Source organism: Hemicordylus capensis, chromosome 5 (genome assembly GCF_027244095.1).
Source record: "Hemicordylus capensis ecotype Gifberg chromosome 5, rHemCap1.1.pri, whole genome shotgun sequence".
Classification (NCBI taxonomy): Eukaryota; Metazoa; Chordata; class Lepidosauria; order Squamata; family Cordylidae; genus Hemicordylus; species Hemicordylus capensis.
The window spans coordinates 127,853,168-127,867,621 of record NC_069661.1 but is presented as its reverse complement, the minus strand read 5'-3'; the positions used below and the strand labels follow the sequence as shown (position 1 = coordinate 127,867,621).

The 14,454-nt window shown below is 47.6% G+C and overlaps 1 protein-coding gene across 4 annotated transcripts in view; it reads right to left on the bottom strand.

The window, feature by feature from the left end:
- Positions 1 to 10,367, bottom strand: part of LOC128327367 (potassium voltage-gated channel subfamily A member 5-like) — a 75,074-nt gene extending 64,707 nt beyond the window's left edge. For all 4 annotated transcript variants that reach the window (XM_053256148.1, XM_053256147.1, XM_053256149.1 and 1 more), the window contains exon 1: positions 6,465 to 10,367. In XM_053256148.1, the coding sequence (XP_053112123.1) occupies positions 7,942 to 9,873 (1,932 nt within the window). In that variant the 5' untranslated portion in view covers positions 9,874 to 10,367 and the 3' untranslated portion in view covers positions 6,465 to 7,941. The remainder of the gene's footprint in view (positions 1 to 6,464) is intronic.
- Positions 10,368 to 14,454: the final 4,087 nt, after the last annotated feature.

Genomic DNA, 14,454 nt, shown 5'->3' with positions numbered 1-14,454 from the left:
GCCTGCTGATTAGCAATAGCAATAGCACTTACATTTATATACTGCTCTATAGCTGGAGCTCTCTAAGCGGTTTATAATGATTTAACATATTGCCCCCAACATTCTGGGTACTCATTTTACCGACCTCGGAAGGATGGAAGGCTGAGTCAACCTTGAGCCCCTGGTCAGGATCGAACTTGTAACCTTCTGGTTACAGGGCGGCAGTTTTACCACTGCGCCACCAGGGGCTCCTTGTAACAATTACCTAAGTAACATAACATTTCCTAAATTTAGGCGTGCCTTGGCCTTTGCACATACATCTTAATGTTCTTCCAACATCTGTTCTTAAGGGAAGGTTCATGGGGACTCCTTACGTTTTGCGCCTCTGCCCTTGTGGCTCAGGTGCTATTGAGTCTACTGCACATTTTATTCTTTACTGTGACCTCTACAGGGATGCCCATTCACCCTTGTTGAAGTCTTTTCCTGGCCGTTCAGATGACTTTTATCTTGATTTATTACTGTCTAAATTTGATAGTATGAGTACTAATTTCTCTCTCTCTCTCTCTCTCTCTCTCTCTCTCTCTCTCTCTCTCTCTCTCTTTTGTTTGTTCTGGTCATTGATCAAAATAAAAGCTGATTTCCTCCTTCCTTCCCCCTTCCCCCAACAACACATGAAGTGCCAGCCAGCTTCCTTCTTCCCCTCGCTGGTGGCAGCATTTCTCTCCCCTTCTTCCATCCCCTTTAAGTTTAGGAACATAGGAAGCTGCCATATACTGTGTCAGACCATTGGTCTATCTAGCTCAGTATTGTCTTCACAAACTGGCAGCAGCTTCTCCAAGGTTGCAGGCAGGAATCTCTCTCAGCCCTATCTTGGAGCTGCCAGGGAGGAAACTTGGAACCTTTTGCTCTTCCCAGAGCAGTTCCATCCCCTTCTATCTATCTGTCTATCTGTCATATTTATATACCACCTGATATATGTATCTCCAGGTGGTGTACAAAATGTAAAACACAACAAAAATTTTAAAAAAATTTCTCCTCCCCCCACCACAGCTTTATAGCCAGCTGGCCAGCCCTCCCCCTCCGCTTCTCCCCCTCCCCACAGTTTCTGGCTGGCAGGCCAACTGGCCCACTTCTTCTCTCCCCCACCCGGCCAATCAGGCTTTCCAGCTTGCCGGCCCGCTTCTTCTCCCCCCCTTCTCTGACCCCCCACACTTTCTGGCTTTCCACGCTTTCTGGCCACCTTCTCCAGTCTGCCTGCCAACTCCCGGCAGTGGCCGCCTCCACCTCTCTGTGGCCAGGCTGGCCCGCCACTGCCGCCTCCTCCCTGCAGCTGGGACAGCCTGCTGCCGCTTCTGCCCTGCGGCCAGGCCGGCCCACCGCCACCTCCTGCTCCCGGCTGGCCCGGCCGGCTGCTGCCTCCTGCTCCGCCGCCACTTCCTCCGGCCAGCATCTCTATTTTCTCCCTGTCCATATCCTATCTGACAGCTACTCGCAAACTCTCGCAAGAGCTGCCACGCATGGGATTAGCGATGGGTATGTTTAAGAGAATTCTATATAAAGAAGAAGATAACCTTTCCAAACTCAGTACCCACCTTTAATCTCACCCGGCATTATGTGTTCCGCTTTTAATTTTGTTTTTATATTTTACAATGAGGCTGTTCTGATGATCAGCCAAAACCAGGCTAAGAAAGCCAAGCCCGTACTCAGCCGATCATTAGAACCGCTAGGAGCCACGTGGCTCCCGGCAGCACACCCACTTCCGGAGCCCACCTTTAAAATGAGATTAGGGGAGCAAGCACTCCCTTGGCCCATCTTTTTATCGTCTGCCAGCCCCAGCTGCTTGCAGCCAGGGTTGGGAAACTGCAGGGCTCCCAGCCAGCGTCAGGGGAATCCCAATAATGCCCCATGTACTCATGCAGTGCATTATGGGCTTTCTGGGAGTCTTCCAGCTCCCAAACCTCCCTGCTGCAGGCAGCAGCTGGCAATCATCGGGGTGGGCAATCTGCTCACCCAACAAAGTGATGGAGATCATCTGGGGCGGGAAGCTTTTTGAGGCTCCCCTCTGCCCCTTCAAGCCCTTTCTCACAGATAGTATGGGGCTATTCACACGATTGAAGAAAATAGGGCTAGCCTCCGCTAGCCCAGTTTTCTTCAGTCGTAAGAACCACCGGGCTCTCAGCCAGTTCTTGAGCGGCTAACCCGCTCGAGTAGCCCGCCCTTTAGCCCGAGTTTGCAGAGCGAGAGCTCTGCAAACCCGGGCTAATGGATTGTGGGTAGCCACTCCATGCCACACCCACTCACGAGGAGACCCCCAGAGGGGAGACGAAAAGACGCCTCCTGGTTCCGGGGGTCTCACCAGCATGCCCTGTGCACTCATGCAGGGCATGCTGGAGTTTACGGGGGCCAATCGGCCCCCGCTCCCCCCAGCCCCCACCAGCTCAGTCTCAGAGCCGGCAATCATGTGGGGGGCCGATTTGGCCGCCCAGGGCTCCCTCTCCGCTCGTGAGCGGGGAGAGCAGGCTCACCCGGCTCACCTGAAGAAACCGGGTCTCACAGATCGTGAGACCCGGCTCATTGTCTATCTATCTACCCTTCTCTCTGTTGATCTTTTTCTTCTTATTTTCCTCTCCATCAGTGGGATCCATTTCAAGCAGAGTTATGACCCACCATTTAAGTGCTTTATAAGCCTCCATCCAGCCTGTTATGTTCAATGCAGCAAGCAATAGTTTGTTCTGAAAGCTGAAATAAGCTTTTTTCAGTCATATTTAATAAAGGAAAGGTCAGTGCCTTTCATTAGGAAATTCTTTTTTATCTCTCCTCCTACCACCACCACCACCACCACCAAAATTAAGCAATATAGTAAAGGCATTCAAATACTTCAAATTTCTGAAGAAGAATGATGACATGACTTAATGAATAGAGAACATGATGCTGAACCATGCTAACTTGACTCTCTTAAAGTGTCAAAAGCTGCCAATCATGCCTAAAGTAAAGTAATTTCCAGTGAAACTGAACAAGTTTAACAAATGACATGGCAAGCGACAAATTCTCATTATAAAGAATTTCATGGTCCAAAATAAAATGAAATACAAAGATAAACAACCAACAGTTGATCTGAGGGAAGTAGCAGAACAAGGATAATTCATCTCAGATATGTATTTCATCATCCAACACAGATAAGTAGCCTTTCTTCAAGCAAGGAGGCGGGTCTCACAATCAAGGAAACCCGCCTCAGGAGGGTTAGCTCTCCCTGACCCGCTCTCCCCACACACAGCAGTCAGTCTGCTCCGGGCGGCTGCGGCAGCTGCCCACACAACTACCAGCTCCATTACGGAGCAGGCTGGGGAGTTCAGGGGCCATGTGGCCCCCGGAAGATCCAGCATGCCCTGCGTGAGTGCACAGGGCATGCTGGGGAGACCCCTGAGCCAGGAGACTGCTTTTGAGCCTCCCAGTTGGAGGTCTACTTGTGAATTGCCATGGCACAGAACCACGCCACAGCAACACACGATTGGAAAAAAGGGGTTTGCGGAGCTGTTTTCGCACTGGACTACTTAAGCAGGTGACCCGCTTAGGAACCACCGGGCTCACAGCCAAGCCTGGTGTTTCTCACGATGGAAGAAAATCGGTCTAGCCTCCACTAGCCCAAATTTTTCCCATCGTGTGAATAGCCTCAAGGACTTCCACTGAAATCAAGGGAAATTCCTTAACCCTCCTGTTAATTTATATTATAATTTGTCTCACAGGAGTATAAAAATACATACCATTCCCCACGCCCAATCTGTACCACTTGAATTCTCCTACAATAAAGGAGACATTGTTTTGTGCCCCTTCAACCCTCCCTTACCATTATTTGTTTTTTGTTGCAGTTATCTGTTTCCCTCAAATGGTTCCAAAAATTTAACCTGTCTACCCAATGCCTGATACTGCCATGCTGCATAGGCCCTGATAGTCTTGAGAAATGTAGTTCTCCCAAGGGACTACAATTACATCAGTAGCCCTTGGGAAAACTACATTTCCCAGAGGCCACTGAGACCTATGTAGAATGTCAGGCACCCACCCACTAGGAGGAAGAAACAGACCTCCCTCCTTCCCTCTCACCAATGCTAGAGTGCCACCACTGCTGTCAAGTGTGGTTTAAAGGCAAGGAGAAGGGGTTTTGAAGATTTGGAAACTAGGAAGGTGGATAAGCTGGGAATTTTTCACTGAGTCAAACTTCTTGCTTGAGGCCAGCATTATGAACCCCTAAAGTTTCTATGCCTGACCTGGCAAGCTTCACCAGCATCTCTAGTCCAAACAAATTCCAAAATGGTGAAAACTCCCATTTAACAACACTGTTCTCATGAGCAGCCTAACCCAGGCTAGGGCAGCTCAGCCTAATTCAGGCTGCTCATGTGCAGCGCTGGAATCCGCCCAAAGCCCAGCACTTCCAGCCCACCTAACATCACTGTGTGCCCAAGTGCACACAGATACAGGTGCAAAGAGCACCCGTCTCACAGGGATATCTGCCAATGCACCATACTTGTTGTGTGGTGAATTGTGGGATATCCGGAGATATCTGGATACGCCACAATGGTGCACCCGGAAAAAAACGTAGCAATCATCTGGGGGGAAGATGAGTTGGACCCTGCCTTCCCCACCGCCCACCCTTCCCCGGATCATTGTGTGAATAGCCTTAATAACTACTTTTATGCTGATACAGCAACTGAAGGGGAAAGTGCAGTAACGTATCTGGAGATCTCCACAGAAGTTACTAATGGGAATAATAAAATACTTCTGATGCCATCTTTATATAGTTAAACCTCTACAATCAATAATCCTTAACACAAGTTCATGATTTTGTTGCATTAAATTGGAATCACTGTCAAATGAATGTTTTTGGTTGTTGTTTTAAGAACAACCACCTATACTTTCAAATATCTCTATCTCTATCTATCTATCTCTCTATATATATCATAACTGGGGCCTCTTTGATTAGTAAGTTGACCTGCAAGTTGGATGCTCAATCTAAAGCCTAGACTCCTGTGTGCTTTACATAGGATGGATAGATAGATAGATAGATAGATAGATAGATAGATAGATAGATAGACACACCTACCTACCTACCTACCTATCTCTACCTCTCTCACACAAACACACCATTATACTCTATGAACTGTTTACATTACATCAGCCTTGGAACATCCCCTCCGATCCTAACCTGGCATGAATATCCTTTCAAAATGAAGAATAACTTTTCACTTCTAATGCCCAATAAATAAATAAATAGATATGTGACTCAGGTGCGCATGTACCCCAATTTATTTTACTGGAGGGAGAAAATAACAAGTGAATCAAATGTCTGTGTACCAGGCTCCTTCTTCTTGGGGGCAGAACAGATGGCCAGTTAGCTACCACATTCAATTTAATGTGGTTCAAGCTTGTAAATAGTGACTTGTACATTTCCAGACAGGAAACATTACAAAAGTTGGCTCTTTTAGGCCACAATCAAGTAACATGCATATACGTGGGCAGGCAAACTAGTTTTAAAATATGTTGAGGATTAGCAACATTTTGTGGACTTAGGGCAGAAATATACATTATGTGTATTTCCATGATTATGCAGGGGGTTTTGCTTTATAAAATCGGCCACAGAGGCTGTCATTTGAATGTTAATACTGGTGCAGAGGGGCTCTTCCCAAGTGCACCATTTTCAAACCAAAATATTTTCCCAACTGATTCTAGGGGAAACCTGTATTTCTTCCTCAGAGGAGATAAAAGGAACAGGGCAATTTTAGTGGGAAATCAGTTTGATGGGAAAAAGTGAGAAACCTCTTCAGAAGTCTCTTTCCCCTCAGTGTCTGAATATTCTACACTTTTTTAAAAAGTATGTAAAAAGAGCAGAACTACATGTAAGTTGCAGTTCTGCCCCTTTTTGCAAGGCTTGGGCCAGTTCATTCATTACTTTCTTGCTGGAGAGATGGAGAAGGAGATTGCCAGAGCCCCAGACTGAAGACTAATTCATATGGTCAGCTGAATCAAGTGATAAATGTTTCCCCAGAGTATATACTTCAGACAGTAGGTCTGTCTGTGGGAACTGTGCATCTGAATTCTCCCCCACAAAAATAGCCCTTGCTTACAGAAAAACAGCATGTCAGAGACGAACTCTGACATGCAGATGTTCTGTGCACAAGAAATATTGTGTCCTGGGAGAGGGCATTTACACAAGCAACACTCCACCTGGAGCATGAAGGGGTACAGTCTAAAGAAAGTGTCATCCACTTGATTCTGTACACTAACTTGCAGAGGACTGAGAGTTCCCCCCATAATGTAATGAAAGATCAGACCATATGTTATCAGCACAAATTCGAGTGCTTCTCGGGGCTAATCTCTACAGAGAGGGCACAAGTAATTTAAAGCGACTTCAATTTAGCTTACTTTCTTAGCTAAAGTACTAATGAATAAATGTGAATTTATTAAGAACATGGTTGAATTAGGTATAAACTAACCTTGAGAGCTGATCCTCTTCCATGACTTGCATTACACCATCCTACGGAACAAAGGGCTGAAACCTCCATTCACGATGCAACCAGAGTTCATCAAAAAAGCAAGGGAAAACACACACACAGAGGGGAAAACCCTAGAGATGTTGGTCGTTTGCAGCAGTAACAACAACAAAATGATGAAGGTGGATCTCTGATTTTGCTCTTCACTTGGTTTCATTGCAAGCATCATTATCCCAGCTGCACAATGGAGTGCTAAGCTTGATGAAGGTTGTCCTGTCTTTTATCATTCAGGAGCATCTACTACACAGCAAATTCATCATACTGTTTTTAAATAAACCTTTAGAGAAAATAGGTCCATTGAAGGATCTCCCTACCCCACCCCTGCTTAGTGCAAAATGCAAGCCACAAGTATTTAAATAGCACTCCTTTCTGCATTAGACTCTTTTGGAAGCATCCACTGCTGAAATACTGTAATGAAAAACAGCGAGCCAACTACCCAGGTGGATACGCAGTGAGGTCCATCTATGGTGCTAACTGGAAATTGGAGTATGAATCCAAAAGGCTTCACAGATCCTGAACATATCTGTTCTCAGTTTTTGCTTACCCCAGTGCCTTTGATCTGTTGTGCACTTGGATCAAGCTTAATTAATAGTAAACAATGTTCTACTTAAAAACAAAAGTCATTGAAAATGCCAGTTATAAAAAGCTAACCCCAATCCCCCCCCCTGCCAACGTTCTTTGTTTCTTGGGATAAAAAGCACATCACTGGATTATCAGAAATATAATGCAGTATTAAATGTATTTATCAAGAAAAATCTGCATTTTTAATCATTTAAGGCTCACCAAGAGAACAAAAACCCAACTTCGACAACAAAATGGTTTTCTGCTAGAAGGCGAAAAGTACCACATTCACTTCACACACAAGAAAACAGGTTTTGTACTAAAAAAAATGGGAAGATATTTCTTAGCTAAAATTTCCTAGAGATCCCATGAGGTCATACATCACAGAAAAATGTTCTTTTTCATCTATAAATATAACCATACATATAGAAAATAGAAATATTTCAGCTTCAAACTACAGTACCAACAAAGAATCCCATTTACTTGGGGGGAAATGGGTTCGGACAAATGAATTGTGCTACAAATTAGCTGTTTAGAAACAACTCTTTTTTCTTTCTTTCTTTTTTACTAAAATAAATATCTGCAAGCAACATCAGTTTGTACTTGTTAACAGCTAAGAAAGCCTCCTAGATAATGGGAGGTACTCAGCTTAATCTTAGCTGGTTTTATAAATAGGTGACACTCTCAGTGTCATGGGGGGGGAAACACATTACAAAAAATCCTTGTATTTCCTGGAGTTTTCTTTAAGAACATCCTACTTAAAAATATAGCCTAATTTAAAATACTAAATGGCAGTGCTATTTACCTTTCTCCAATAATTCCATCAAACAAACCCTATTTTATCTGTGCTTCTCCTGTCTTATAAGTCCGTTTCCCTGTTGGTATCCAGACAGAGTGCATAGAGAGATTTTCTGAGATCTACACTGCGTTTAGCTTTGATATTGGCCTTTTCTACAGATCCTGTTCCATTGTTGACTCCCTGAGCATTCTCCAAGTGCACAACAGATTTGTCCAAAGAGTTTTTACTGGTGCGTCTCTTCAAATCCCCAGCTGAACTGCCTTGAGCACTACTGGGCTCATCCTTGAGGATGGCCTGCTCATCATGGTCAGTTTCTCGATGATAGAAGTAGTTGAAGTTGGACACAATAACAGGGACAGGAAGGGCAATGGTGAGAACGCCAGCAATGGCACACAAGGAGCCCACAATCTTGCCCCCTACTGTGACAGGCCTCATATCTCCATAACCCACAGTGGTCATAGTTACCACAGCCCACCAAAAGGCATCAGGGATGCTGGAAAAATGTGATTCGGGGTCATCGGCTTCAGCAAAATATACAGCACTGGAGAAGAGAATCACCCCAATGAAAAGGAAGAAGATGAGAAGGCCCAGTTCCCTCATGCTAGCTTTCAAAGTCTGGCCCAAGATCTGCAGCCCCTTGGAGTGCCTGGATAGCTTGAAGATCCTGAAGACCCTGACCAGGCGGATGACTCTGAGGATGGCCAAGGACATGGCCTGCTGCTGGCCCCCATTGCTGGTGCTGCCCGGCTGCTCCTTCTTCTGCTGCTCCTGGGCCAACTCGGTGCCCAGCGTGATGAAGTAAGGGATGATGGCCACAATGTCAATGATGTTCATGATGTTCCTGGAGAACTCGGGCTTGCTGGGGCAGGCGAAGAAGCGCACCAGCAACTCAAAGGTAAACCAGATGACACAAGTGGTCTCAATAATGAAGAAGGGGTCAGTCAGAGTGCTAGGAGGCTGCTGCTGAGGAGGTGCTCCAGCAGTTCCGTTAAGTGGCGGGAGAAGGGGCACGTGCAACTCCCGCTCGTCCCGGAACTCGGGCAAGGTCTCCAGGCAGAAGGTGATGATGGAGATGAGGATGACCAGCACTGAGACGATGGCAATGCCCCGGGCCGAGCTGGAGCTTTCGGGGTACTCAAAGATGAGCCACACTTGGCGCTGGAATTCGTTGGTGGGCAGGGGCTTCTCCTCCTCCTTGATGAAGCCCTCGTCCTCTCGAAACCTCTCCATGGCCTCCTCGCCCAGCTGGTAGAAGCGGATTTCGTCGGCGAAGACGTCAATGGAGACGTTGACTGGCCGCCGGAGCTTGCCCCCGGACTGGTAGAAGTAGAGGATGCCGTCGAAGCTGGGTCGGTTGCGGTCAAAGAAGTACTCGTTGCGCAGGGGATCGAAGTAGCGCATGCGCTTCTCTGGGTCGCCCAGCAGCGTGTCTGGGAACTGGTTGAGAGTGCCTAGCTGGGTCTCGAAGCGCAGGCCGGAGATGTTGATGAGGACCCGCTGCTGGCCGTGCAGGGCGCTCTCGCTTTCCAGCTCCACGTCGTCGCCTTCTTCGACGGGAGCAGCCGCTGCGGCGGCGGCGGCGGCGGCGGCAGCCGAGGAGGAAGAGGGGCCGCCGGCGGAGGGGCCCCTAGCCATGGCCATGCCCACGCGGTGGCTCCCATCCTCGGGCGCCAGCATCGTCTCCTCCAGCGGCGGGCGCAAGAGGAGGCCGCGCGGCGGGAGTGGCGACGGCTCTCTGCGCAAGAGGCTGCTCGGCGAGTTCCAGGCTCCCGCCGGCGGCGACAACACCTCGTCGTCGTCGTCCTGCTCCTCCTCCGCCTGGGGACAGCCCTCCTTGCCGCCGCACTCGCTCAGCCAAGGCGCCGAGGTGGGCAGCTGCAGCAGGTCCCCCCGGCGCCGCGCCGCCCTGCTTGCGCCTCCGGCAGTGCCATCCTCGCCTCCTCCGATGGCCGTGGCGCCTCCGTTCTCCAGCGTTACCAACGCGATCTCCATGGGCAGCGGCAGCAGAAGCAGCACGAGGCGGCGGCAGGCGCGGAGGAGGCGGCCAGCATGCTGCGCTCTCCTCGCGCGCGGCTCCTGCTGACCGCCGGAGCCAGCCACCTCTAGGCTGCCCTGCGCGCCTCCTCCTCTCTTCTTCTTCTTCTTCTTCTCCGCCTCCTCCTCTCCGGCTCGCACCAAGTGCAGGCACCCGCCGGGAAACCCGGACCGGAACGACCTGCTCGTTCGCCTGTCTGCTCTTGACGTCAAAGAGGATCCCAGCTTCACTTCATGCCAGGCATGGGGTGGGGGTCCTCGCAGCTCTGATCTCTCCGACTCCCCAGCGCGACTGCTGCCTTAGCAAATCCGTGCGTTCCAAGCACTAGCTGGCCCCCCCCCACCCCCACCCGACTCCCAAGCAAGAGCCCGCCCACATCACGGCTGTCAGAGGAGGAGGAAGAGATGCTGTCGCTTCTGGGGGGTTTTCCTGAACGTTTTCCTCCTCATACAACGGGATTGGCTCTCTGCCAACTACAGAGCAATCATCACCCTGTCAGATCCATCAGCACTCAGCTCAGTTCATCACTCTAGGGGGTAAATCCCACTGTGCTGGAATAGCTGTGCACACCTGTCTGGGCGTGGAACCCGAATCACAGCGAAAGGATCCCAGAGGGTTCTGCGCTAGGGAATGGAACCCGGGAAGGAGCCGCGAAAAAATGGTGGGGTGGGGGGCTGGCGGGGGGCTGTTTTCTCGGGCAAACGCCAAGGGAGGGGGCAACCCTGGGGCTTCCTAGGGATAATACAAGAGATTATTGCTGTTTCCTGGTGATACTGCTCTCATCAGCCAGAACACAAGGGAGGGAGGGAGCTGGGGAAACCCACACAAACCATCGGTTTGTCAGTAGATTTGCAGCACAGCATAAATCGGGGAAAGAAACGAGAAAGAAAAGAGAGACATCTCTGCAAATAATGCGAGGGTGCAAATTCAACACTTGTAGATGGCACATTCTGAATGTTCAGAATGCTTCACATTATGTATTATCAACAATCCTTCTAACAACACTGTAAGGTAGCTCAGTATTTTATCTCCATATTGCAGATGGGCTGTGTGTGTGTGTTTATGAATAAGGTGAAATTTGAACAGGAATGTAGCAAGGTTGGAGTGAACCCTGGGACAAAAAGTGAATTGGGTCCCCTGTGCCTCCCAGGTGTCTTCTTCTTCTTCTTCTTCTTCTTCTTCTTCTTCTTCTTCTTCTTCTTCTTCTTCTTCTTCTTCTTCTTCTTCTTCTTCTTCAAAGAGGCATGGGGAAAGAACAAGCTGTCACCCAGGAAGTGGGGGCCCCTCCCTCAGGTGCCCAGGGAGTCATTTGTGTCCTCCCATTTTCAATTCTATCTCTGCGCCTGATTTGAAACACAAACTTCCCAGTGCAGAGCTCACATTCTTAGAGCCCACTTTTCCATGTATATCTACTCAGAAATATGTTCCGTTGAGTTGAGTAAAGTACATAGAGTTGTAGCCATGCCCACTACACTGTACTACACCAGCACATCCCTCCAGTTCCAAAGTCCTGTGGATTTTTAGTGAACTGGGCTACAAGAACCAAACCTTGCATCACAGGTTCCTTATTGTGTATGTGTGTGCATGCGTTCGCACGCACGCACGCACGTGTGTGTGTACACACGGGCAAAGCAAGGTTGGAGTGGGCCCTGAGACAAGATTTTAAAATGGGTCCCCCCTCACTGAAGCTCAGCTCATGAAGTAAAGAAATCTTAAATGAGGCTGAATAGTGGTAACAAACAGCATAGCAAGATCTATCTATCTATCTGTCTATCTCCTATGTGCCACAATAGAACATCATCCTCAATTTTTTTTTTAAAAAAAATATTTAACTTTTTAAAAGGTTTTGTAAATTGTGGACGATGCAAGTCATTTAATGGTACTAGAGAAAGACATGCTGTTCTGGTAGCTCTAGGTCTTAACACTCACATCAGTTTTGCAAGATGAATACAACTGAAGGAAGCCTGGGCGGGCGATCAGCTGGAGGAGTCAGTCATGTGACTTGCCTCGGGGGGGGGGGCCAAGGCAGTGGGCCCCCAGACAACTGTCTCCCCTTGCCCTATTATAGTTACACCCCTGTATACACACACACACACACACACACACACACAGAGTGATGCATATACCAACACACAATATCAACAGGAGCCAAAAGATTATAGTGCCCTCACCCAAATCATGGATTATTTGTTAAAAGGATTTTACACAAAGAGAGGCCAGCAGACATTTGTGGCAGATGTAAAACCTCATTTACAGAGAATGACAAAAACAAAACAAAACTATGAAGCTGCTTCTCACCAATGCAATGTAAATGACATTGTTTCCTGTTCAGAACCAAGAACTGGCCTGTTTTTGATTCAACCTGCCTCAGGTGGTGAACTAGCCAAAGTGATCAGCAGGGGAAAATATGTCATTTTCTTTACTATAAGCTCTTGACTGACATTTCTATCACCTTCCAAACCTAAGGTTATTAAATGTTACAGAGAAGATGTGAATATTTAGACCTACAGCTTCCTTCCTATTGCTTGTGTCTGCTTGTTGCTAAGCTGTAGTTAATATGACAAGAATTAAATAAGCCCTTATATTTATTCTTCACTAATGTAGTGATGCACATTCACACATGTCAGTGAATTTTAACCCTTTTATCTTCTGGTGAAAGCTGGCAAATTCAAGTAAGCAAAACTGAATGTGATATCTGCATTGCCCTTAAAGTCTTCCATGGACTTTCCCATCTCTCTGCCCTCCTATCCTGACACATCCCAAGCTGTGACATTTGCTCCCCCAGCTCCACCACCCTCAACTGTGTGAAGGTTTCTTGTGACACCATCCTTTCTCCTTATTGATCATAAGAACATAAGAACAGCCCAGCTGGATCAGGCTCAAGGCCCATCAAGTCCAGCATCCTGTTTCACACAGTGGCCCACCAGATGCCACTGGAAGCCTATAAGCAGGTGTTGAGGGCATGCCCTCTCTCCTGCTGTTACTCCCCTGCAACTGGCCCTCAGAAGCATCCTTCCTTTGAGGCTGGAGGTGGCCTATAACCCTCCAACTAGTAGCTGTTGATAGACCTCTCCTCTGTGAAGTTATCCAAACCTTTCTTAAAGCCATCCAGGTTGTTGGCTGTCACCACATCAGAGAATCCCACAAGTAGAATATGCATTGTGTGAAAAAGTACTTCCGTTTGTTGGTCCTAAAATTCCTGGCAATCAATTTCATGGGATGACCTGTTGTTCTAGTGTTATGTGAGAGGGAGAAGATTTTCTCTCTATCCACTTTTTCCACACCATGCATGATTTTATAGACCTCTATCATGTCTCCTCACAGTCGTCTTTTTTCTTAGCCAAATAGCCCCAAGTATTGTAGCCTTGCCTCATAAGAAACGTGCTCTAGGCACCTTTCCTTATCCTTATGCCTAGAGCGGCTCCCAGGAACATTTACATGATGGTGCCCCCCTATCCTTCAAATCCCTCTTAAAAACCCACCTTTTTGACGAAGACTGTGGCTTAAACCCCTTAGCCCCCATCTCTGAAGCAAAGCTGACATATGTTCCACTGAGCTCAACACACATTCTTCCCCTCACATAGCACCTTCCTCACACCCTGTGCCAATTTTTTTAGATTATAGATTTCTCAGGGCAGGGTCTTTTTCTTTATTACTCTGCAAAGTAGCGTGCACACTGATTACACTATTATAATAAAGTTATGGATTTGCTGGGCACAGAGAATTCTGTCTTGAGGCAGGATAGTGCAGCAAATCCAGTACACATTTACTCAGAAGTAGAGTTTATTGTGTCCAAAAGGGATTAAGTGGGGCTACAACTGCAGCCATGCGGTATAATCGCCAGTGCTTTTTAACTTCTACATGAAACCGCTGGGAGAGATCACCAGGAGATTTAGTGCAGGGTGTTATCAATATGCAGATGACACCCAAATCTTTTTCTCCATTTCAGCTTCATCGGGTAATGGCATAACTTCCTAAATGCTTGCCTGGAGACAGTAATGGGCTGGATGAGGGATAACAAACTGAAATTGAATCCAAGTAAGACGGAGGTACTGACTAGGGCGTCAGAACCTAAGAGATGGTTTGGATCTGCCTGGTCTGGTTACACTTCCCCAGAAAGAACAAGTACGTAACTTGGGAGTGCTCCTGGATCCAAAACTCTCTCTGCTCTTACCCCACCCCCACCCCCAGTTATCTCAAGAAACAGACACAGCTGGCATATCACTCCAAGCTGAAAGAAAGCACCTCTGGCCACTGCCCTAACCTAGGACACCAGGGAGAAGTTAGGATCCAGTAGCACCCCCAGACAGCATACCAGTTCCTTCTGGGGAAGTGTGACCCCATCCAGAACTGGCTGATCAATATAATATCCTGAGTTCCAACCCTGCACAATAAGCACCTCTGTCTTCTCTGGATTCAGCCTGTTTGTTTTCACTCATCAAGCCCATTACTGCCTCTAGGCAGGCATTTAGGGAGCTTATGCCTTCTCTTGATGATGTTGACACAGAGAAATAGATTTGGGTGTCATCGGCATATTG